Raw genomic sequence first — 19,202 nt, forward strand, 5'->3', positions numbered from 1 at the left:
TTTCTCCCCTCGCCTCAGCGGAAAAAGCCTGCTTGCATTCACTCTATCTATACCCATCAAAATCATATACACCTCCATCAAATCTCCCCTCAATCTTCTACGCTCCAGGGAATAAAGTCCCAACCTATTCAATCTCTCTCTGTAACTCAGCTTCTCAAGTCCCGGCAACATCCTTGTGAACCTTTTCTGCACTCTTTCAAACTTATTTACATCCTTCCTGTAACTAGGTGACCAAAACTGTACACAATACTCCAAATTCGGCCTCACCAATGCCTTATATAACCTTACCATAACACTCCAACTTTTATACTCGATACTCCGATTTATAAAGACCAATGTACCAAAGGCACGCTTTACGAACCTATCCACCTGTGACGTCACTTTTAGGGAATTCTGTACCTGTATTCCCAGATCCCTCTGTTCAACTGCACTCTTCAGAGTCCTACCATTTACCCTGTACGTTCTATTTTGGTTTGTCCTTCCAATGTGCAATATCTCACACTTGACTGCGTTAAATTCCATTTGCCATTTTTCAACCCATTTTTCTAGTTGGTCCAAATCCCTCTGCAAGCTTTGAAAACCTTCCTCACTGTCCACGACACCTCCAATCTTTGTATCATCAGCAAACTTGCTGAACCAATTTACCACATTATCATCCAGATCATTGATATAGATGATAAACAACAATGGACCCAACACCGATCCCTGCGGCACACCACTAGTCACAGGCCTCCACTCAGAGAAGCAATCCTCCACAACCACTCTCTGGCTTCTTCCATTGAGCCAGTGTCTAATCCAATTTACTACCTCCCCATGTATACCTAGCGACTGAACCTTCCTAACTAACCTCCCATGAGGGACCTTGTCAAAGGCCTTGCTGAAATTCAGGTAGACAACATCCACCGCCTTCCCTTCATGCACTTTCCTGGTAACCTCCTCGAAAAACTCTAATAGATTGGTCAAACATGACCTACCACGCACAAAGCCATGTTGACTCTCCCTAATAAGTCCCTGTCTATCCAAATATTTGTAGATCCTATCCCTTATCACACCTTCCAATAACTTGCCCACCACCGACGTCAAACTTACTGGCCTATAATTTCCCGTATTTCTTTTGGAACCTTTTTTAAACAACGGAACAACATGCGCCACCCTCCAATCATCCGGCACCTCCCCCGTGAATACTGATTGAATACATTTGGTAGGTCCTACTCCTTCACATCTTATCCTCTTGCTCTTCACATACTTGTTGAATGCCTTGGGGTTTTCCTTTATCCTGCCTGCCAAGTCCTTCTCATGTCCCCTCCTGGCTCTTCTAATTTCTCTCTTTAGTTCCTTCCTACTAGTCGTATACTCTTCTAGATTTCTAACGTTACCGAGCTCCCTGAACGATTTGTAGGCTTTTCTTTTCTTCCTGACTAAATCCGTTACAGCTTTCGTGCACCTGTAACCTACCATAACTCCTCTGTCGCACTGGAACATTGCTGTGCAGAGCTCCAGACAAATTATCCTTGAAAATTTGCCACATTTCTCCCGTACATTTCCCTGAGAAAACCTCCTTCCAATTTAAACATAGAAAAAAAACTACAGCACAAACAGGCCCTTCAGCCCACAAGTTGCGCCGAACAGATCCCTACCTTCCAGACCTACCTATAACTCTCCATCCTATTAAGCTCCATGTACTCAGCCAGGAGTCTCTTAAAAGACCCTATTGAGTTCGCCTCCACCACCACTGACGGCAGCCGATTCCACTCGCCCACCACCCTCTGTGTGAAAATCTCACCCCTAACATCTCCCCTGTACCTGCCCCCCAGCACCTTAAACCTGTGTCCTCTCGTAGCAGACATTTCCACCCTGGGAAAAAGCCTCTGAGAGTCCACCCGATCTATGCCTCTCAACATCTTATATACCTCTATTAGGTCTCCTCTCACCCTTCGTCTCTCCAAGGAGAAAAGACCGAGCTCCCTCAGCTTATCCTCAGAAGGCATGTCACTCAATCCAGGCAACATCCTTGTAAATCTCCTCTGCACCCTTTCAATCTTTTCCACATCCTTCCTATAATGAGGCGACCAGAACTGAGCACAGTACTCCAAGTGGGGTCTGACGAGGGTCTTATATAGCTGCATCATTATCTCCCGACTCCTAAACTCAATCCCTCGATTGATAAAGGCCAGCACACCATATGCCTTCTTAAAGAACAAAGAACAAAGAACAGTACAGCACAGGAAACAGGCCCTCCGGCCCTCCAAGCCTGTGCCGCTCCTTGGTCCAACTAGACCAATCGTTTGTATCCCTCCATTCCCAGGCTGCTCATGTGACTATCCAGGTAAGTCTTAAACGATGTCAGCGTGCCTGCCTCCACCACCCTACTTGGCAGCGCATTCCAGGCCCCCACCACCCTCTGTGTAAAAAACGTCCCTCTGATGTCTGAGTTATACTTCGCCCCTCTCAGCTTGAGCCCGTGACCCCTCGTGATCGTCACCTCCGACCTGGGAAAAAGCTTCCCACTGTTCACCCTATCTATACCCTTCATAATCTTGTATACCTCTATTAGATCTCCCCTCATTCTCCGTCTTTCCAAGGAGAACAACCCCAGTCTACCCAATCTCTCCTCATAGCTAAGACCCTCCGTACCAGGCAACATCCTGGTAAACCTTCTCTGCACTCTCTCCAAAGCCTCCACGTCCTTCTGGTAGTGCGGCGACCAGAACTGTTTGCAGTACTCCAAATGTGGCCTAACCAGCGTTCTATACAGCTGCATCACCAGACTCCAGCTTTTATACTCTATACCCCGTCCTATAAAGGCAAGCATACCATATGTCTTCTTCACCACCTTCTCCACCTGTGTTGCCACCTTCAAGGATTTGTGGACTTGCACACCTAGGTCCCTCTGTGTTTCTATACTCCTGATGACTCTGCCATTTATTGTATAACTCCTCCCGACATTATTTCTTCCAAAATGCATCACTTCGCATTTATCCGGATTAAATTCCATCTGCCACCTCTCCGCCCAATTTTCCAGCCTATCTATATCCTGCTGTATTGCCCGACAATGCTCTTCGCTATCCGCAATTCCAGCCATCTTCGTGTCATCCGCAAACTTGCTGATTACACCAGTTACACCTTCTTCCAAATCATTTATATATATATGATTTGGGCCGATTTTAGAGTCCTATGGACCCGGACCCCAAGGTCCTTCTGATCCTCTACAGTACTAAGAGTCTTTCCCTTTGTATTGTACACCTTCATCCCATTTGACCTGCCAAAATGGACGACGCATTTATCTACATTTGGAATACTGTGTGCAGTTCTGGTCACCTCACTATAAGAAGGATGTGGAAGCGCTGGAAAGAGTGCAGAGGAGATTTACCAGGATGCTGCCTGGTTTGGAGGGTGGGTCTTATGAGGAAAGGTTGAGGGAGCTATGGCTGTTCTGTCTGGAGCAGAGGAGGCTGAGGGGAGACTTAATAGAGGTTTATAAAATGATGAAGGGGATAGATAGAGTGAACGTTCAAAGACTATTTCCTCGGGTGGATGGAGCTATTACAAGGGGGCATAACTATAGGGTTCGTGGTGGGAGATATAGGAAGGATATCAGAGGTAGGTTCTTTACGCAGAGAGTGGTTGGGGTGTGGAATGGACTGCCTGCAGTGATAGTGGAGTCAGACACTTTAGGAACATTTAAGCGGTTATAGAACATAGAACATAGAACATAGAACATTACAGCGCAGAACAGGCCCTTCGGCCCACGATGTTGCACCGACCAGTTAAAAAAAAAAACTGTGACCCTCCAACCTAAACCAATTTCTTTTCGTCCATGAACCTATCTACGGATCTCTTAAACGCCCCCAAACTAGGCGCATTTACTACTGATGCTGGCAGGGCATTCCAATCCCTCACCACCCTCTGGGTAAAGAACCTACCCCTGACATCGGTTCTATAACTACCCCCCCTCAATTTAAAGCCATGCCCCCTCGTGCTGGATTTCTCCATCAGAGGAAAAAGGCTATCACTATCCACCCTATCTAAACCTCTAATCATCTTATATGTTTCAATAAGATCCCCTCTTAGCCGCCGCCTTTCCAGCGAAAACAATCCCAAATCCCTCAGCCTCTCCTCATAGGATCTCCCCTCCATACCAGGCAACATCCTGGTAAACCTCCTCTGCACCCTCTCCAAAGCCTCCACATCCTTCCTGTAATGTGGGGACCAGAACTGCACACAGTACTCCAAGTGCGGCCGCACCAGAGTTGTGTACAGTTGCAACATAACGCTACGACTCCTAAATTCAATCCCCCTACCAATAAACGCCAAGACACCATATGCCTTCTTAACAACCTTATCTACTTGATTCCCAACTTTCAGGGATCTATGCACACATACACCTAGATCCCTCTGCTCCTCCACACTTGGATAGGCACATGGAGCACACCAGGATGATAGGGAGTGGGATAGCTTGATCTTGGTTTCAGATAAAGCTCAGTACAACATCGTGGGCCGAAGGGCCTGTTCTGTGCTGTACTGTTCTATGTTGCCATTCCTTCTAAAACTGCAGAAATGTTGAAATTCCCTGCCTAACCCAATGGTTCAAGGGTCCTTCATTCTTGAGATTGGAACAAGAAGGCACAATACTGCAACACTTGACAATTAAGGAAGTGTATTCATAGTTGTTTTTGCCAATTTCTGAACTGATTTGATGGTTTCTCCACAGATCTTCGGATGCAGGCATGCTTCAAGGTCGAATACCGTGCCACGGTAGAGTTGCCATTTCTGGTAAGAACTGGGATCATTTCCTTTGCTACATCACAATTAGGTCAATGCCAAGGGACAGCAAAACAGAAGGCCTCTATCAGAAAAAAATGAGGCCTGAACAATCATTGTCATAGAGTCATAGAGGTTTACAGCACGGAAACAGGCCCTTCGGCCCAACTTATCCATTCTGCCCTTTTTTTTAAACCCCGAAACAAGTCCCAATTGCGCCCATTTGGCCCATATCCCTCTGTACCCATCTTACCCATGTAACAGTCTAAACGCTTTTTGAAAGACAAAATTGTACCCGCCTCTACTACTACCTCTGGCAGCTTGTTCCAGACACTCACCACCCTCTGTGTGAAAAAATTGTCCCTCTGGACACCTTTGTATCTCTCCCCTCTCACCTTAAACCTATGCCCTCTAGTTTTAGACTCCCCTGCCTTTGGAAAAAGATATTGGCTCTCGAGCTGATCTACGCCCCTCATTATTTTATTGACCTTTATAAGATCATCCCTCAGCTTCCTACGTTCCAGAGGAAAAAGTCCCAGTCTACCCAGCCTCTCCTTATAACTCAATCCATCAAGTCCCGGTAGCATCCTAGTAAATCTTTTCTGCACCCTTTCTTGTTTAATAATATCCTGTCTATAATAGGGTGATGTGGAGATGCCGGCGTTGGACTGGGGTAAACACAGTAAGAAGTTTAACAACACCAGGTTAAAGTCCAACAGGTTTATTTGGTAGCAAAAGCCACACAAGCTTTCGAAGCTCTAAGCCCCTTCTTCAGGTGAGTGGTGACCAGAAGTGGTGAACAGAAATAGGGTGACCAGAATTGCACACAGTATTCCAAGTGTGGCCTTACCAATGTCTTGTACAACTTTAACAAGACGTCCCAACTCCTGTATTCAATGTTCTGACCGATTAAACCAAGCATGCCGAATGCCTACTTCATCACTCTGTCCACCTGTGACTTCACTTTGAGGGAGCTATGAACCTGTACCCCGAGATCTCTTTGTTCTGTAACTCTCCCCAATGCCCTATCATTAACTGAGTAAGTCCTGCCCTGGTTCAATCTACCAAAATGCATCACCTAGCATTTATTTAAATTATCTAAGTTTCTCCAACCTCTCCTCATAACTAATGCCCTCCATACCAGGCAACATTCTGGTAAATCTTTTCTGTACCCTCTCCAAAGCCTCCACATCCTTCTGGTAGTGTGGCGACCAGAATTGAACACTATATTCCAAGTGCAGCCTAACTAAGGTTCTATATAGCTGCAACATGACTTGCCAATTTTTAAACTCAATGCCACGGCCGATGAAGGCAAGCATGCCGTATGCCTTCTTGACTACCTACTCCACCTGCATTGCCACTTTCAGTGACCTGTGTACCTGTACACCCAGATCCCTTTGCCTATCAATACTCTAAAGGGTTCTGCCATTTACTGTATATTTCCTAACTGCATTCGACCTTCCAAAATGCATTACCTCACATTTGTCTGGATTAAACTCCATCTGCCATCTCTCTGCCCAAGTCTCCAACTGATCGATATCCTACTGTATCATTTGACGGTCCTCATCGCTATCCGAAAATCCACCAACCTTTGTGTCGTTCACAAACTTTCTAATCAAACCAGTTACATTTTCCTCCAAATAATTTATATATATTACAAACAGCAAAGGTCCCAGCACTGATCCCTGAGGAACGCCACTTGTCACAGCCCTCCATTCAGAAACGCACCCTTCCACTGCTACCCTCTGTCTTCTTTGACCGAGTCAGTTCAGTATCACAGGTGGAGAAGGTAGTGAATAAGGCATATGGCATGCTTGCCTTTATAGGATGGGGCATAGAGTATAAAAGTTGGGGTCTGATGTTGCAGATGTATAGAACGTTGGTTCGGCCGCATTTGGAATACTGCGTCCAGTTCTGGTCGCCACACTACCAGACGGACGTGGAGGCTTTAGAGAGTGCAGAGGAGGTTTACCAGGATGTTCCCTGGTATGGAGGGGCTTAGTTATGAGGAGAGATTGGGTAAACTGGGGTTGTTCTCACTGGAAAGACGGAGGATGAGGGGTGACCTAATAGAGGGTCAGCCTCATTGTTCCACAGGAGCAGGCTGAGGGTAAGGGAGCTTGTGTGTGCACTAATTTATTTAATTATTTTTTCAGTTAAATTAGTGAAAAAAATCGGAGGTTTTTTTTCTAAACAGGAAATAGGCCCAGCAGCAGCCTGGGAAGGTTTTGGAGGGTTTAAAAGTAGGCCGTACCTTTGAGCGGGCAGCGGAGTGAGCAGGGGACAGAGTGAGAGCGAAAAGGGCTTTGGCTCACAGGGCTTCGGCGAAGGCGAGGAAGGTTGTTTGTTTGTTTTTCTTCGGTTACACCCCCTTTTTGTTTTATCCCCAAAACTAAAAAGGACATGGCTGGTATGAGTGGGAGGCCAGTATACTGCATTCGGTGTGGGATGTGGGAGTTCCTGGAGACAACTTGCCTCCCGGAAGTCCATATCTGTGCCAGATGTGTGGAACTGCATCTCCTGAAGGATCGTGTAAGGGAGCTGGAGCTGAGGCTCGATGAACTCAGTTTAGTTAGGGAAAATGAGAGAGTAATAGATAAAAGTTATAGTCAGGTAGTGACACCAGGGTCTCGGAAGGAAGACACGTGGGTCACAGTTAGGAGGGGTAATAGTCAGAAGGGTGATGTGCCAGAAAGTACCCCAGTGGCAGTCTCCCATAAAAGAAAGGGATGGGCAACAGATGGGAGAAGGGAAGGGAGTGAGCAGTCTGTGGAGGGATCCCCTGTGGTTGTCCCCCTCCACAATAGGTATCTTGTTTTGGATTCTGTGGAGGGGGATGACCCTCCAGGGGTAAGCCACGAGGACCAGATCGCCTTCACGGAGACAGGCTCAGGGGTCCGGAAGGGAAAGAAGGGGTTTAGGAGAGCGATAGTTGTGGGGGACGCAATGGTTAGAGGCACGGACAGGCGCTTCTGTGGGACTGAACGAGAATCCAGGATGGTAGTCTGCCTCCCTGGTGCCAGGGTACTGGATGTCTCCGAGAGGGTAGGAAGCATATTTAAAAAGGAAGGTAGTCAAACGGATGTGATTGTACACATTGGGGGAAATGATGTAGGTAGGAAGAGCAGGGGGGTCATACGAGAGAAATTCAGGGAGTTGGGTGCTAGGCTAAAAAGTAAGACCTCCAGGGTAGCAATCTCTGGACTGCTCGGAACAGGGAGATTCTCCAGTTGAACGCGTGGCTAAAGGACTGGTGCAAGAGGGAGGGTTTTAAATTCATAGATAACTGGGAAATCTTCAAGTCAGGATGGCAACTGTACAGAAAGGATGGGTTACACCTTAACTGGAAGGGAGCAAATATCCTGGCTGGGAGTTTTGCTAGAGTGTTTCGGCAGGATTTAAACTAGTGTGGCAGGGGGGTGGGGAACAAAACAGGAGGTCAGTAAATACTGAGGCTGGGGTCAAGCTGGGGGCCAGGGCAAGGCTAGCTAAGAAGAGGAGGTAAGAAGAGGAGCACTCTGGAGGAGGAGGACCTGACGGGGCCTGGAGGTCTGGAGTGCATCTGCTTCAATGCGAGGAGTGTAACGGGTAAAACAGACGAACTTAGGGCCTTAATGCTTGTGCGGAATTTGGATGTGGTTGCGGTGACGGAAACTTGGTTAAAAGAAGGACAGGACTGGCAACTGAATATTCCGGGGTATCAGTGTTTTAGGCGAGACAGAGGAGGGGCTAAAAAAGGTGGGGGAGTAGCGATATTAGTTAAGGAGCATATTACCGCGGTGCAGAGGGTAGACAACTTAGAGGGGTCATGTACTGAGTCGCTGTGGGTGGAACTCAGAAACAGGAAGGGTGCAGTCACTATGCTGGGGGTGTACTACAGACCACCCAACAGCCCACGGGAAGTGGAGGAAAGGATATGTCAGGAGATTCTGGATAGGTGCAGAAAAAATAGGGTTGTTGTAGTGGGGGACTTTAATTTCCCTGGCACAGACTGGAAAGTGCTTAGAGCTGGGGGACCGGACGGGGAGGAATTTGTAAAATGCGTACTGGAAGGTTCTTTGGAACAGTATGTAGATAGCCCGACTAGAGGGGGGGCTACACTGGACCTAGTTCTGGGAAATGAGCCCGGTCAGGTCGTCAAAGTTTCGGTAGGGGAACATGTGGCAAATAGTGACCACAACTCTGTTAACTTTAGGATAGTAATGGACAAGGTTGAGTGCTGTCCTACGGGCAGGGTGCTAAATTGGGGGAAGGCTGACTATAGCCGGATTAGGCAAGAATTGGTGGATGTTGATTGGGAGAGGATGTTCGAGGGTAAGTCCGCGTCTGGCATGTGGGAGTCTTTTAAGGAACTATTGATAAGGCTGCAGGATAGGCATGTGCCTGTAAAAAGGAAAGATAGGAAAGGTAGGATTCGAGAGCCGTGGATAACCAGGGAAATTGAGGATCTGATTAAAATGAAAAGGGAGGCGTACGTTAAGTCCAGGCAACTGAAAACAGATGGAGCTCTGGAGGAATACAGAGAGAGTAGGAAAGAACGCAAACGGGGAGTTAGAAGGGCAAAAAAAGGTCACGAGATGTTCTTGGCAGGCAGGATTAAGGAGAATCCTAAGGCATTCTATTCATACGTTAGGAACAAAAGAGTTGTCAGGGAGAAAATCGGACCTCTCAGGGACAAAGGAGGGGAATTATGCTTAGAACCCAAGGGAATAGGGGAGATCCTAAATGAATACTTTGCATCGGTATTCACGAAGGAGAGGGGCGTGTTAACCGGGAGTGTCTCGGAGGGAGGTGTTGACCCGTTAGAGAAAATCTCCATTACAAGAGAGGAAGTGTTAGGTTTTTTAGGGAACATTAAAACTGACAAAGCCCCAGGGCCTGATGGCATCTATCCTCGACTGCTCAGGGAGACGAGAGGTGAAATTGCTGGGCCTCTGACGGAAATCTTTGTCGCTTCTTTGGACACGGGTGAGGTCCCTGAGGATTGGAGGATAGCGAATGTGGTCCAGTTGTTTAAGAAGGGTAGCAGGGATAACCCAGGAAATTATAGGCCGGTGAGCTTGACGTCCGTGGTAGGGAAGTTGTTGGAGAGGATTCTTAGAGACAGGATGTATGTGCATTTAGAACGGAACAATCTCATTAGTGACAGACAGCATGGTTTTGTAAGAGGGAGGTTGTGCCTTACAAATTTGGTGGAGTTTTTTGAGGAAGTGACAAAAACGGTTGATGAAGGAAGGGCCGTGGATGTCGTCTATATGGATTTCAGTAAGGCATTTGACAAAGTCCCACATGGCAGGTTGGTTAAGAAGGTTAAGGCTCATGGGATACAAGGAGAAGTGGCTAGATGGGTGGAGAACTGGCTTGGCCATAGGAGACAGAGGGTAGTGGTCGAAGGGTCTTTTTCCGGCTGGAGGTCTGTGACCAGTGGTGTTCCGCAGGGCTCTGTACTGGGACCTCTGCTATTTGTGATATATATAAATGATTTGGAAGAAGGTGTAACTGGTGTAATCAGCAAGTTTGCGGATGACACGAAGATGGCTGGAATTGCGGATAGCGAAGAGCATTGTCGGGCAATACAGCAGGATATAGATAGGCTGGAAAATTGGGCGGAGAGGTGGCAGATGGAATTTAATCCGGATAAATGCGAAGTGATGCATTTTGGAAGAAATAATGTCGGGAGGAGTTATACAATAAATGGCAGAGTCATCAGGAGTATAGAAACACAGAGGGACCAAGGTGTGCAAGTCCACAAATCTTTGAAGGTGGCAACACAGGTGGAGAAGGTGGTGAAGAAGGCATATGGTATGCTTGCCTTTATAGGACGGGGTATAGAGTATAAAAGCTGGAGTCTGATGATGCAGCTGTATAGAACGCTGGTTAGGCCACATTTGGAGTACTGCGTCCAGTTCTGGTCGCCGCACTACCAGAAGGACGTGGAGGCATTGGAGAGAGTGCAGAGAAGGTTTACCAGGATGTTGCCTGGTATGGAGGGTCTTAGCTATGAGGAGAGATTGGGTAGACTGGGGTTGTTCTCCTTGGAAAGACGGAGAATGAGGGGAGATCTAATAGAGGTATACAAGATTATGAAGGGTATAGATAGGGTGAACAGTGGGAAGCTTTTTCCCAGGTCGGAGGTGACGATCACGAGGGGTCACGGGCTCAAGCTGAGAGGGGCGAAGTATAACTCAGACATCAGAGGGACGTTTTTTACACAGAGGGTGGTGGGGGCCTGGAATGCGCTGCCAAGTAGGGTGGTGGAGGCAGGCACGCTGACATCGTTTAAGACTTACCTGGATAGTCACATGGGCAGCCTGGGAATGGAGGGATACAAACGATTGGTCTAGTTGGACCAAGGAGCGGCACAGGCTTGGAGGGCCGAAGGGCCTGTTTCCTGTGCTGTACTGTTCTTTGTTCTTTGTGTATAAAATTATGAAAGGCATAGATAGGGTGAACGGTGGGAAGCTTTTTCCCAGGTCGGTGGTGATGTTCATGAGGGGTCATAGGTTCAAGGTGAGGTGGGGGGAGGGTTTAACACGGATATCAGAAGGATGTATTTTTCACAGAGGGTGGTGGGGGCCTGGAATGCGCTGCCGGGCAAGGTGGTGGAGGCGGACACACTGGGAACGTTTAAGACTTATCCAGATAGCCACATGAACGGAGTGGGAATGGGGGGATACAAAAGAATGGTCTAGTTTGGACCAGGGAGCGGCGCGGGCTTGGAGGTGCCGAAGGGCCTGTTTCCTGTGCTGTATTGTTCTTTGTTCTTTGTTCTTTGTATCCACCTTGCCAGCTCACCTCTGAGCTCATGCGACTTCACCTTCTGCACCAGTCTGCATGAGGGACCTTGTCAAAGGCCTTACTGAAGCCCATGTAGACAACATCCACTGCCCTACCCTCATCAATCATTTTTGTCACTTCCTCGAAAAACTCGATCAAGTTGGTGAGACATGACCTCCCCTTCACAAAACCATGTTGCCTCTCACTAATACGTCCACTTATTTCCAAGTGGGAATAAATCCTGTCTTGAAGAATTCTCTCCAATAATTTCCCTACCATTGATGTAAGGCTCACCGGCCTGTAAATACCTGGATTATTCTTGCTACCCTTCTTAAACAAAGGAACAACATTGGCTATTGTCCAATCCTTTGGGACCTCCCCTGTCGCCAGTGAGGATACAAAGATTTATCTCAAGGCCCCAGCAATTTCCTCCCTTGCCTCTCTCAGTATTCTGGGGTTTATCCCATTAGGCCCTGGGGACTTGTCAACTCTGGAATCAATCTAATGAATCTCCTCTGCACCTCCTCCAGTGCCAGTATATCCTTTCTCAAGTAAGGAGACCAAAACTGGAAACAGTACTCTAGATGTGGCCTCCCCAGCACCTTACACAGCTGTTTTTAAACTCCATCGTTACAGCAATGAAGGATAAAATTCCATTTGCCTTCTTAATTACCTGCTGCACCTGCAAACCTACTCCTTGTGATTCTTGCACAAGGACATAAGAACATAAGAACGAGGAGCAGCAGTAGGCCATCTGGCCCCTCGGGCCTGCTCCGCCATTCAATAAGATCATGGTTGATCTTTTCGTCAACTCGGCTCTGATGCACCATTGATTCACGCAAAGACCAGAGGTTGGGAAACAACAGGTTTTTATTAACAAGAACAGAAGCACTCCCAAACCGATAGCTAACCCAGACTGAGGCAAAAGGGGCGGAGAGCAGCCACCTTTATACCCCGAGGAGGGCGGAGCCCCGGATTGAGGCAGCAGGGGCGTGCCCAGGCACATCCCACACACAGACAGTATTACAGTGGTTCACCACATTCACCCCCTGTTTAAAAAAGAGTTCGGCGAGGGCGAGGTGGTCGAACGACAGTCACAAGTTATTGATTCAAGTTACAAGTTCAGTCTCTCCGGGGGCTTGATCCGCCGCTGCGACCGCCGCAATGTCAGCCGTGGTGCCGGTGAAGGAGGCCGCGGTGATGGGTCAGACGCCAGTCCATAATCGGTGAAGCCGTCTGTAGCGCCTTCAGACTGCCGGGTGTGTGGAGGCTGCTCCTGGGGCTCAGGCGTGCCGTACACGGGGGCTGGATGAGCGCGCTGCGACTCTGGTGCATCACGGGCAACGTTGGGAGCTGGGGGTGAGGGGCCGTGGGATGTAGTACCTGCGGGTGCCAGATGGAGACCGTGTCCTCCCGCCCGTCGTGATACGCCACATAGGCGTATTGGGGGTTGGCGTGGAGGAGCCGGACTGTTTCGACCAGGGGGTCCGACTTATGGGTCCACATGTGCTTCTGGAGCAGGACAGGGCCTGGGGATGTCAGCCACGACAGTAGTGAGGTCCCCGAGGAGGACCTCCTGGGGAAAACAAACATCCGTTCATGAGGGGTAGCATTCGTAGCCGTGCACAGTCGTGACCTAATTGAGTGTCGCGCATCAGGGAGGAACTCTTGCCAGCTGGAGACTGGAAGACCCTTAGACCGGAGAGCTAATAAAACGGCCTTCCAGACTGTCGCATTCTCCCTCTCCACCTGTCCGTTCCCCCTGGGGTTGTAGCTGGTGGTCCTACTCGAGGCTATGCCTTTAGAGAGTAGGTACTGGCGCAGCTCGTCACTCATAAAAGAGGAACCCCGGTCGCTATGAATATAGCTGGGGAAACCAAACAGGGTGAAGAGGCTGTGCAGGGCCCTGACGACCATGGCCGAGGTCATATCCAGGCAGGGAATAGCAAAGGGGAACCGCGAATACTCATCAACGATGTTGAGGAAGTATGTGTTGCGGTCAGAAGAGGGGAGGGGACCTTTGAAGTCAACGCTCAGGTGTTCGAAAGGGCGGGTGGCTTTGATGAGCTGCGCTCTGTCTGGTCGGTAGAAGTGCAGCTTGCACTCCGCGCAGACTTGGCAGTGCCTGGTTACAGACCTGACTTCCTCAATGGAATAGGGCAGGTTCCGGACCTTGATGAAATGGAAGAACCTGGTAACCCCCGGGTGGCAGAGGTCATCGTGGAGGGTCTGTAACCGTTCTAGGTTCGCGCTGGCACAGGTCCCCCGGGACAAGGCGTCTGGGGGCTCATTGAGTTCCCAGGCCGGTATAAAATGTCATAGTTGTAGGTGGAGAGCTCGATCCTCCACCTCAAAATCTTATCGTTCTTGATTTTGCCCCGCTGCGCGTTACTGAACATAAAGGCAACGGACCGTTGGTCCGTGAGCAGGGTGAACCGTTTGCCAGCTAAGTAGTGGCGCCAGTGCCGCACCGCCTCCATGATGGCTTGTGCCTCTTTTTCAACAGAGGAGTGTCGAATTTCAGGGGCCTGGAGGGTGCGCGAGAAGAAGGCCACGGGTCTGCCCGCCTGGTTAAGAGTGGCGGCCAGGGCAAAATCAGACGCATCGCTCTCCACCTGGAATGGGGTGGATTCGTCTACAGCGTGCATTGTGGCCTTCGCAATATCCGCTTTGATGCGGTCAAAGGACAGCCGGGCCTCCACCGCTAGGGGAAAAGATGTGGATTTGATGAGCGAGCGGACGGGCTTTAACATAGAACATAAAACATAGAACAGTACAGCACGGAACAGGCCCTTCGGCCCACGATGTTGTGCCGAGCTTTATCTGAAACCAAGATCAAGCTATCCCACTCCCTATCATCCTGGTGTGCTCCATGTGCCTATCCAATAATCGCTTAAATGTTCCTAAAGTGTCTGACTCCACTATCACTGCAGGCAGTCCATTCCACACCCCAACCACTCTCTGCGTAAAGAACCTACCTCTGATATCCTTCCTATATGGTGTTACAGACTAATAGGCTGGAGGAAATAGATGTTCGGAGGGAGGATGTCCTGGCAGTTTTGAATAAACTGAAGGTCGATAAGTCCCCTGGGCCTGATGAAATATATCCTAGGATTCTTTGGGAAGCAAGGGATGAGATTGCAGAGCCTTTTGCTTTGATCTTTGGGTCCTCGCTGTCCACGGGGATGGTGCCAGAGGACTGGAGAATGGCGAATGTTGTTCCTCTGTTTAAGAAAGGAAATAGAAATGACCCTGGTAATTATAGACCAGTTAGTCTTACTTCGGTGGTTGGTAAATTGATGGAAAAGGTCCTTAGAGATGGGATTTACGACCATTTAGAAAGATGCGGATTAATCCGGGATAGTCAGCACGGATTCGTGAAGGGCAAGTCGTGCCTCACAAATTTGACTGAATTTTTTGAGGAGGTAACTAAGTGTGTTGATGAAGGTAGGGCAGTTGATGTCATATACATGGATTTTAGTAAGGCGTTTGATAAGGTCCCCCATGGTCGGCTTATGATGAAAGTGAGGAGGTGTGGGATAGAGGGAAAGTTGGCCGATTGGATAGGTAACTGGCTGTCTGATCGAAGACAGAGGGTGGTGGTGGATGGAAAATTTTCGGACTGGAGGCAGGTTGCTAGCGGAGTGCCGCAGGGATCAGTGTTTGGTCCGCTGCTCTTTGTGATTTTTATTAATGACTTAGAGGAGGGGGCTGAAGGGTGGATCAGTAAATTTGCTGATGACACCAAGATTGGTGGAGTAGTGGATGAGGTGGAGGGCTGTTGTAGGCTGCAAACATAGATAGGATGCAAAGCTGGGCTGAAAAATGGCAAATGGAGTTTAACCCTGATAAATGTGAGGTGATTCATTTTGGTAGGACTAATTTAAATGTGGATTACAGGGTCAAAGGTAGGGTTCTGAAGACTGTGGAGGAACAGAGAGATCTTGGGGTTCATATCCACAGATCTCTAAAGGTTGCCACTCAAGTGGATAGAGCTGTGAAGAAGGCCTATAGTGTGTTAGCTTTTATTAACAGGGGGTTGGAGTTTAAGAGCCGTGGGGTTATGCTGCAACTGTACATGACCTTGGTGAGACCACAGTTGGAATATTGTGTGCAGTTCTGGTCACCTCACTATAAGAAGGATGTGGAAGCGCTGAAAAGAGTGCAGAGGAGATTTACCAGGATGCTGCCTGGTTTGGAGGGTAGGTCTTATGAGGAAAGGTTGAGGGAGCTAGGGCTGTTCTCTCTGGAGCGGAGGAGGCTGAGGGGAGACTTAATAGAGGTTTATAAAATGATGAAGGGGATAGATAGAGTGAACGTTCAAAGACTATTTCCTCGGGTGGATGGAGCTATTACAGGGTCAAAGGTGTGCCTTAAAGCTATGCCCCCTAGTAATTGACTCTTCCACCCTGGGAAAAAGCTTCTGACTATCCACTCTGTCCATGCCTTTGGACATCTGGTCCACATCTTTGGACTGTGGGAGGAAACTGGAGCACCCGGAGGAAACCCACACAGACACAGGGAGAATGTGCAAACTCCACACAGACAGTGACCCAAGCCGGAAATCGAACCTGGGTCTCTGGTGCTGCAAAGCAGCTGTGCTCACTATGGTGCCACCGTGCCGCCCCATGTTTTATGGTATTAGGGGCTTGGATGGAGTGGAATTTGTTGAGTGCATTACGGAGGAATTTCTCATTCAGTATGTGGATGGCCCGACTCGAGAGGGGGCAAAACTTGACCTCCACTTGGGAAATAAGGAAGGGCAGGTGACAGAAGTGTTAGTGAGGGATCACATTGGGACCAGTGACCATAATTCTATTTGTTTTAAGATAGCTATGGAGAATGATAGGTCTGGCCCAAAAGTTAAAATTCTAAACTGGGGCAAGGCCAATTTTGATGATATCAGGCAGGAACTTTCAAAAGTTAGTTGGGGGAGTCTGTGGGAAGGCAAAGGGACGTCTGGTAAGTGGGAGGCTTTCAAAAGTGTGTTAACCAGGGTTCAGAGCAAGCACGTTCTTCTTAGAGTGAAGGGCAAGACTGGCAGAAGTGATAAGAAAGGACTGGAGAAAAGCATGGATGTTAGGGAACTTGGAGAAATAAATAGTGATGTCTTGAGGAGTGTACATATTACAGAGAAGGAGGTGCTGGAAGTCTTAAAGCGCATCAAGGTAGGTAAATCCCCAGGACCTGATGAAGTTTATCCCAGGACATTGTGGGAGGCTAGGGAGGAAATTGTGCGTCCTCTACCAAAGATATTTGAATCATCGATAGTCACGGGTGAGGTAGCTAAATGGATACAAAATTGGCTTCTTGTCAGAAGCCAGAGGGTGGTTGAAGGCCTGTGACCAGCGGTGTGCCTCAGGGATTGGTGCTGGGTCCACTGCTATTTGTCAATTATATTAATGATTTGGATCAGAATTTAAGAGGCATGTTAGCCACAGTATTTATATGGGTGGTCAAGTTCAGTTTCTAGTCAATGGTAACTGTGATGCTACTGTGCCTTTAAGAAGTGTATTTTTAATCAGGCTCTCTGCAGTTTGTAAACAAGCCTGTTTATTTTTGATTTTGTTGACACAGGCTGCCTGATTAGAGACCCTTTTATTGCTGCTTAAATGATTTAAAGTGGGGTTTTGTTTAGTTTTACTCTGGGCCAAATGCACTTCCTGGGAGTTTACGACTTTTTTTGAATTGTTGTGGGAAGATTGATTGACCGGTCAGGTGGACCGGTTTCTTTCCTCTCACAAGAGTTCTTACTTTCAGTTTTGGTTGCTGGCTGTTTCGAAGGAATCGAGACTCTCAGCATTGTTTCTGTGTGTCTCCCTGGTATTAGAAATTCTGCTGGCTAATTTGGAGGCAGTCTTATTTTTCTGAATTCTGCTGATGGTGGTTTGTTAGCTAGAGGCAGCAGTGGCTCTGTCTCTACCTCAAGGTACTGGAAGCTGCAGAGCTGGGAACTCAGAGTTTCAATTCTCTATCCTAAGGACTAACTCACAGCAAGATGACACCTAGATTGGTGGCATAGTGGACAATGAAGAAGGTTTTGTAGGATTGCGGCGGGATCTTGATCAATTGGGCTAGTGGCTGATGAATCATAGAATCATAGAAACCCTACAGTGCAGAAGGAGGCCATTCAGCCCATCGAGTCTGCACCGACCACAATCCCACCCAGGCCCTACCCCCACACATGGCAGATGGAGTTTAATTTAGACAAATGCGAGGTGATGCATTTTGGTCAATCGAACCAGCGACATCCACATCCAGTGAAAGAAGTAAAAAACACTCATCCAATGAATGAAAAAGAAATCTCCCCATCCCTCCCTCTCAGAATCTTGCAAGTTTCAGTGAAATCACTGGTCATTCTTCTAAATCCCTTCTCAATCGGACAACATCTGTGTTCCAGAAATCAATCTTTTCTACGTCCCCTCCAATGCAACTATATCATAGCACCTGGCAAGTCATAACCTTCAGAGCTATGGGCCCAGTGCTGGTACATAAGAACATAAGAAATAGGAGCAGGAGTAGGCCATCTAGCCCCTCGAGCCTGCCCCGCCATTCAATAAGATCATGGCTGATCTGAAGTGGATCAGTTCCACTTACCCGCCTGATCCCTATAACCCCTAATTCCCTTACCGATCAGGAATCCATCTATCTGTGATTTAAACATATTCAACTTCAGTGGGCAGAGAATTCCAGAGATTCACCACCCTCTGAGAGAAGAAGCTCTTCCTCAACTCTGTCCTAAACTGACCCCCCTTTATTTTGAGGCTGTGCCCTCGAGTTCTAGCTTCCTTTCTAAGTGGAAAGAATCTCTCCACCTCTACCCTATCCAGCCCCTTCATTATCTTATAGGTCTCTATAAGATCCCCCCTCAGCCTTCTAAATTCCAATGAGTACAAACCCAATCTTCTCAGTCTCTCCTCATAATCAACACCCCTCATCTCCGGTATCAAACTGGTGAACCTTCTCTGCACTCCCTCCAAGGCCAATATATCCTTCCGCAAATAAGGGGACCAATACTGCACACAGTATTACAGCTGCGGCCTCACCAATGCCTACAGATGCAGCAAGTCATCTCTGCTTTTATATTCTATTCCCCATGCGATATAGGCCAACATCCCATTTGCCTTCTTGATCACCTGTTGCACCTGCAGACTGGGCTTTTGCGTCTCATGCACAAGGACCCCCAGGTCCCTCTGGTAACTGGGATTAGGTGGGAGTTCAGGTGTTTCGCATGTGTCGGTGCCAACTCAATGGGCTGAAGGGCCTCTTCTGAACTGTATGATTCTATAATTCTATTTCTAAAATTGATTTTGAAGGGGATTGGTAGGAGAGACACTGAGAGATTGTTTCAGCTGATCAGAAATCTAAATCACGGGAGCACAGTCTCAGGGTAAGGGGGGCAAACATTTGGGATAAAATGTGGAGAACTTTCTTCACTCAGAGTTGTGAACCTTTGGAATTCTCTATCCTCGAGGCTCCATCATTGGATCCATTTGAAGCTCTGACAGACGGGGTTTTGGTTCCTCGGGGAATGATGTGTAGCAGGAGCACAGTGCAGCTGCAATCCAATGGTCATATTGAATTATGGAGCAGATTTAACTGGCCCTCTGATCTTCTTTGAATTCTTCTGACCATAAATAATCATGTTTGTGTTTCTGGTACAA

The 19,202-nt window shown here is 48.0% G+C and overlaps 1 protein-coding gene across 1 annotated transcript in view; it reads left to right on the forward strand.

The window, feature by feature from the left end:
- rtkna (rhotekin a) overlaps positions 1-19,202 on the forward strand; it is a 412,303-nt gene that overhangs the window by 124,597 nt on the left and 268,504 nt on the right. The window contains exon 3 of the mRNA XM_078204370.1: positions 4,712-4,773. Coding sequence (XP_078060496.1) covers positions 4,712-4,773 — 62 coding nt within the window. The remainder of the gene's footprint in view (positions 1-4,711; positions 4,774-19,202) is intronic.

Source organism: Mustelus asterias, unplaced genomic scaffold, assembly GCF_964213995.1.
Source record: "Mustelus asterias unplaced genomic scaffold, sMusAst1.hap1.1 HAP1_SCAFFOLD_315, whole genome shotgun sequence".
Lineage (NCBI taxonomy): Eukaryota > Metazoa > Chordata > Chondrichthyes > Carcharhiniformes > Triakidae > Mustelus > Mustelus asterias.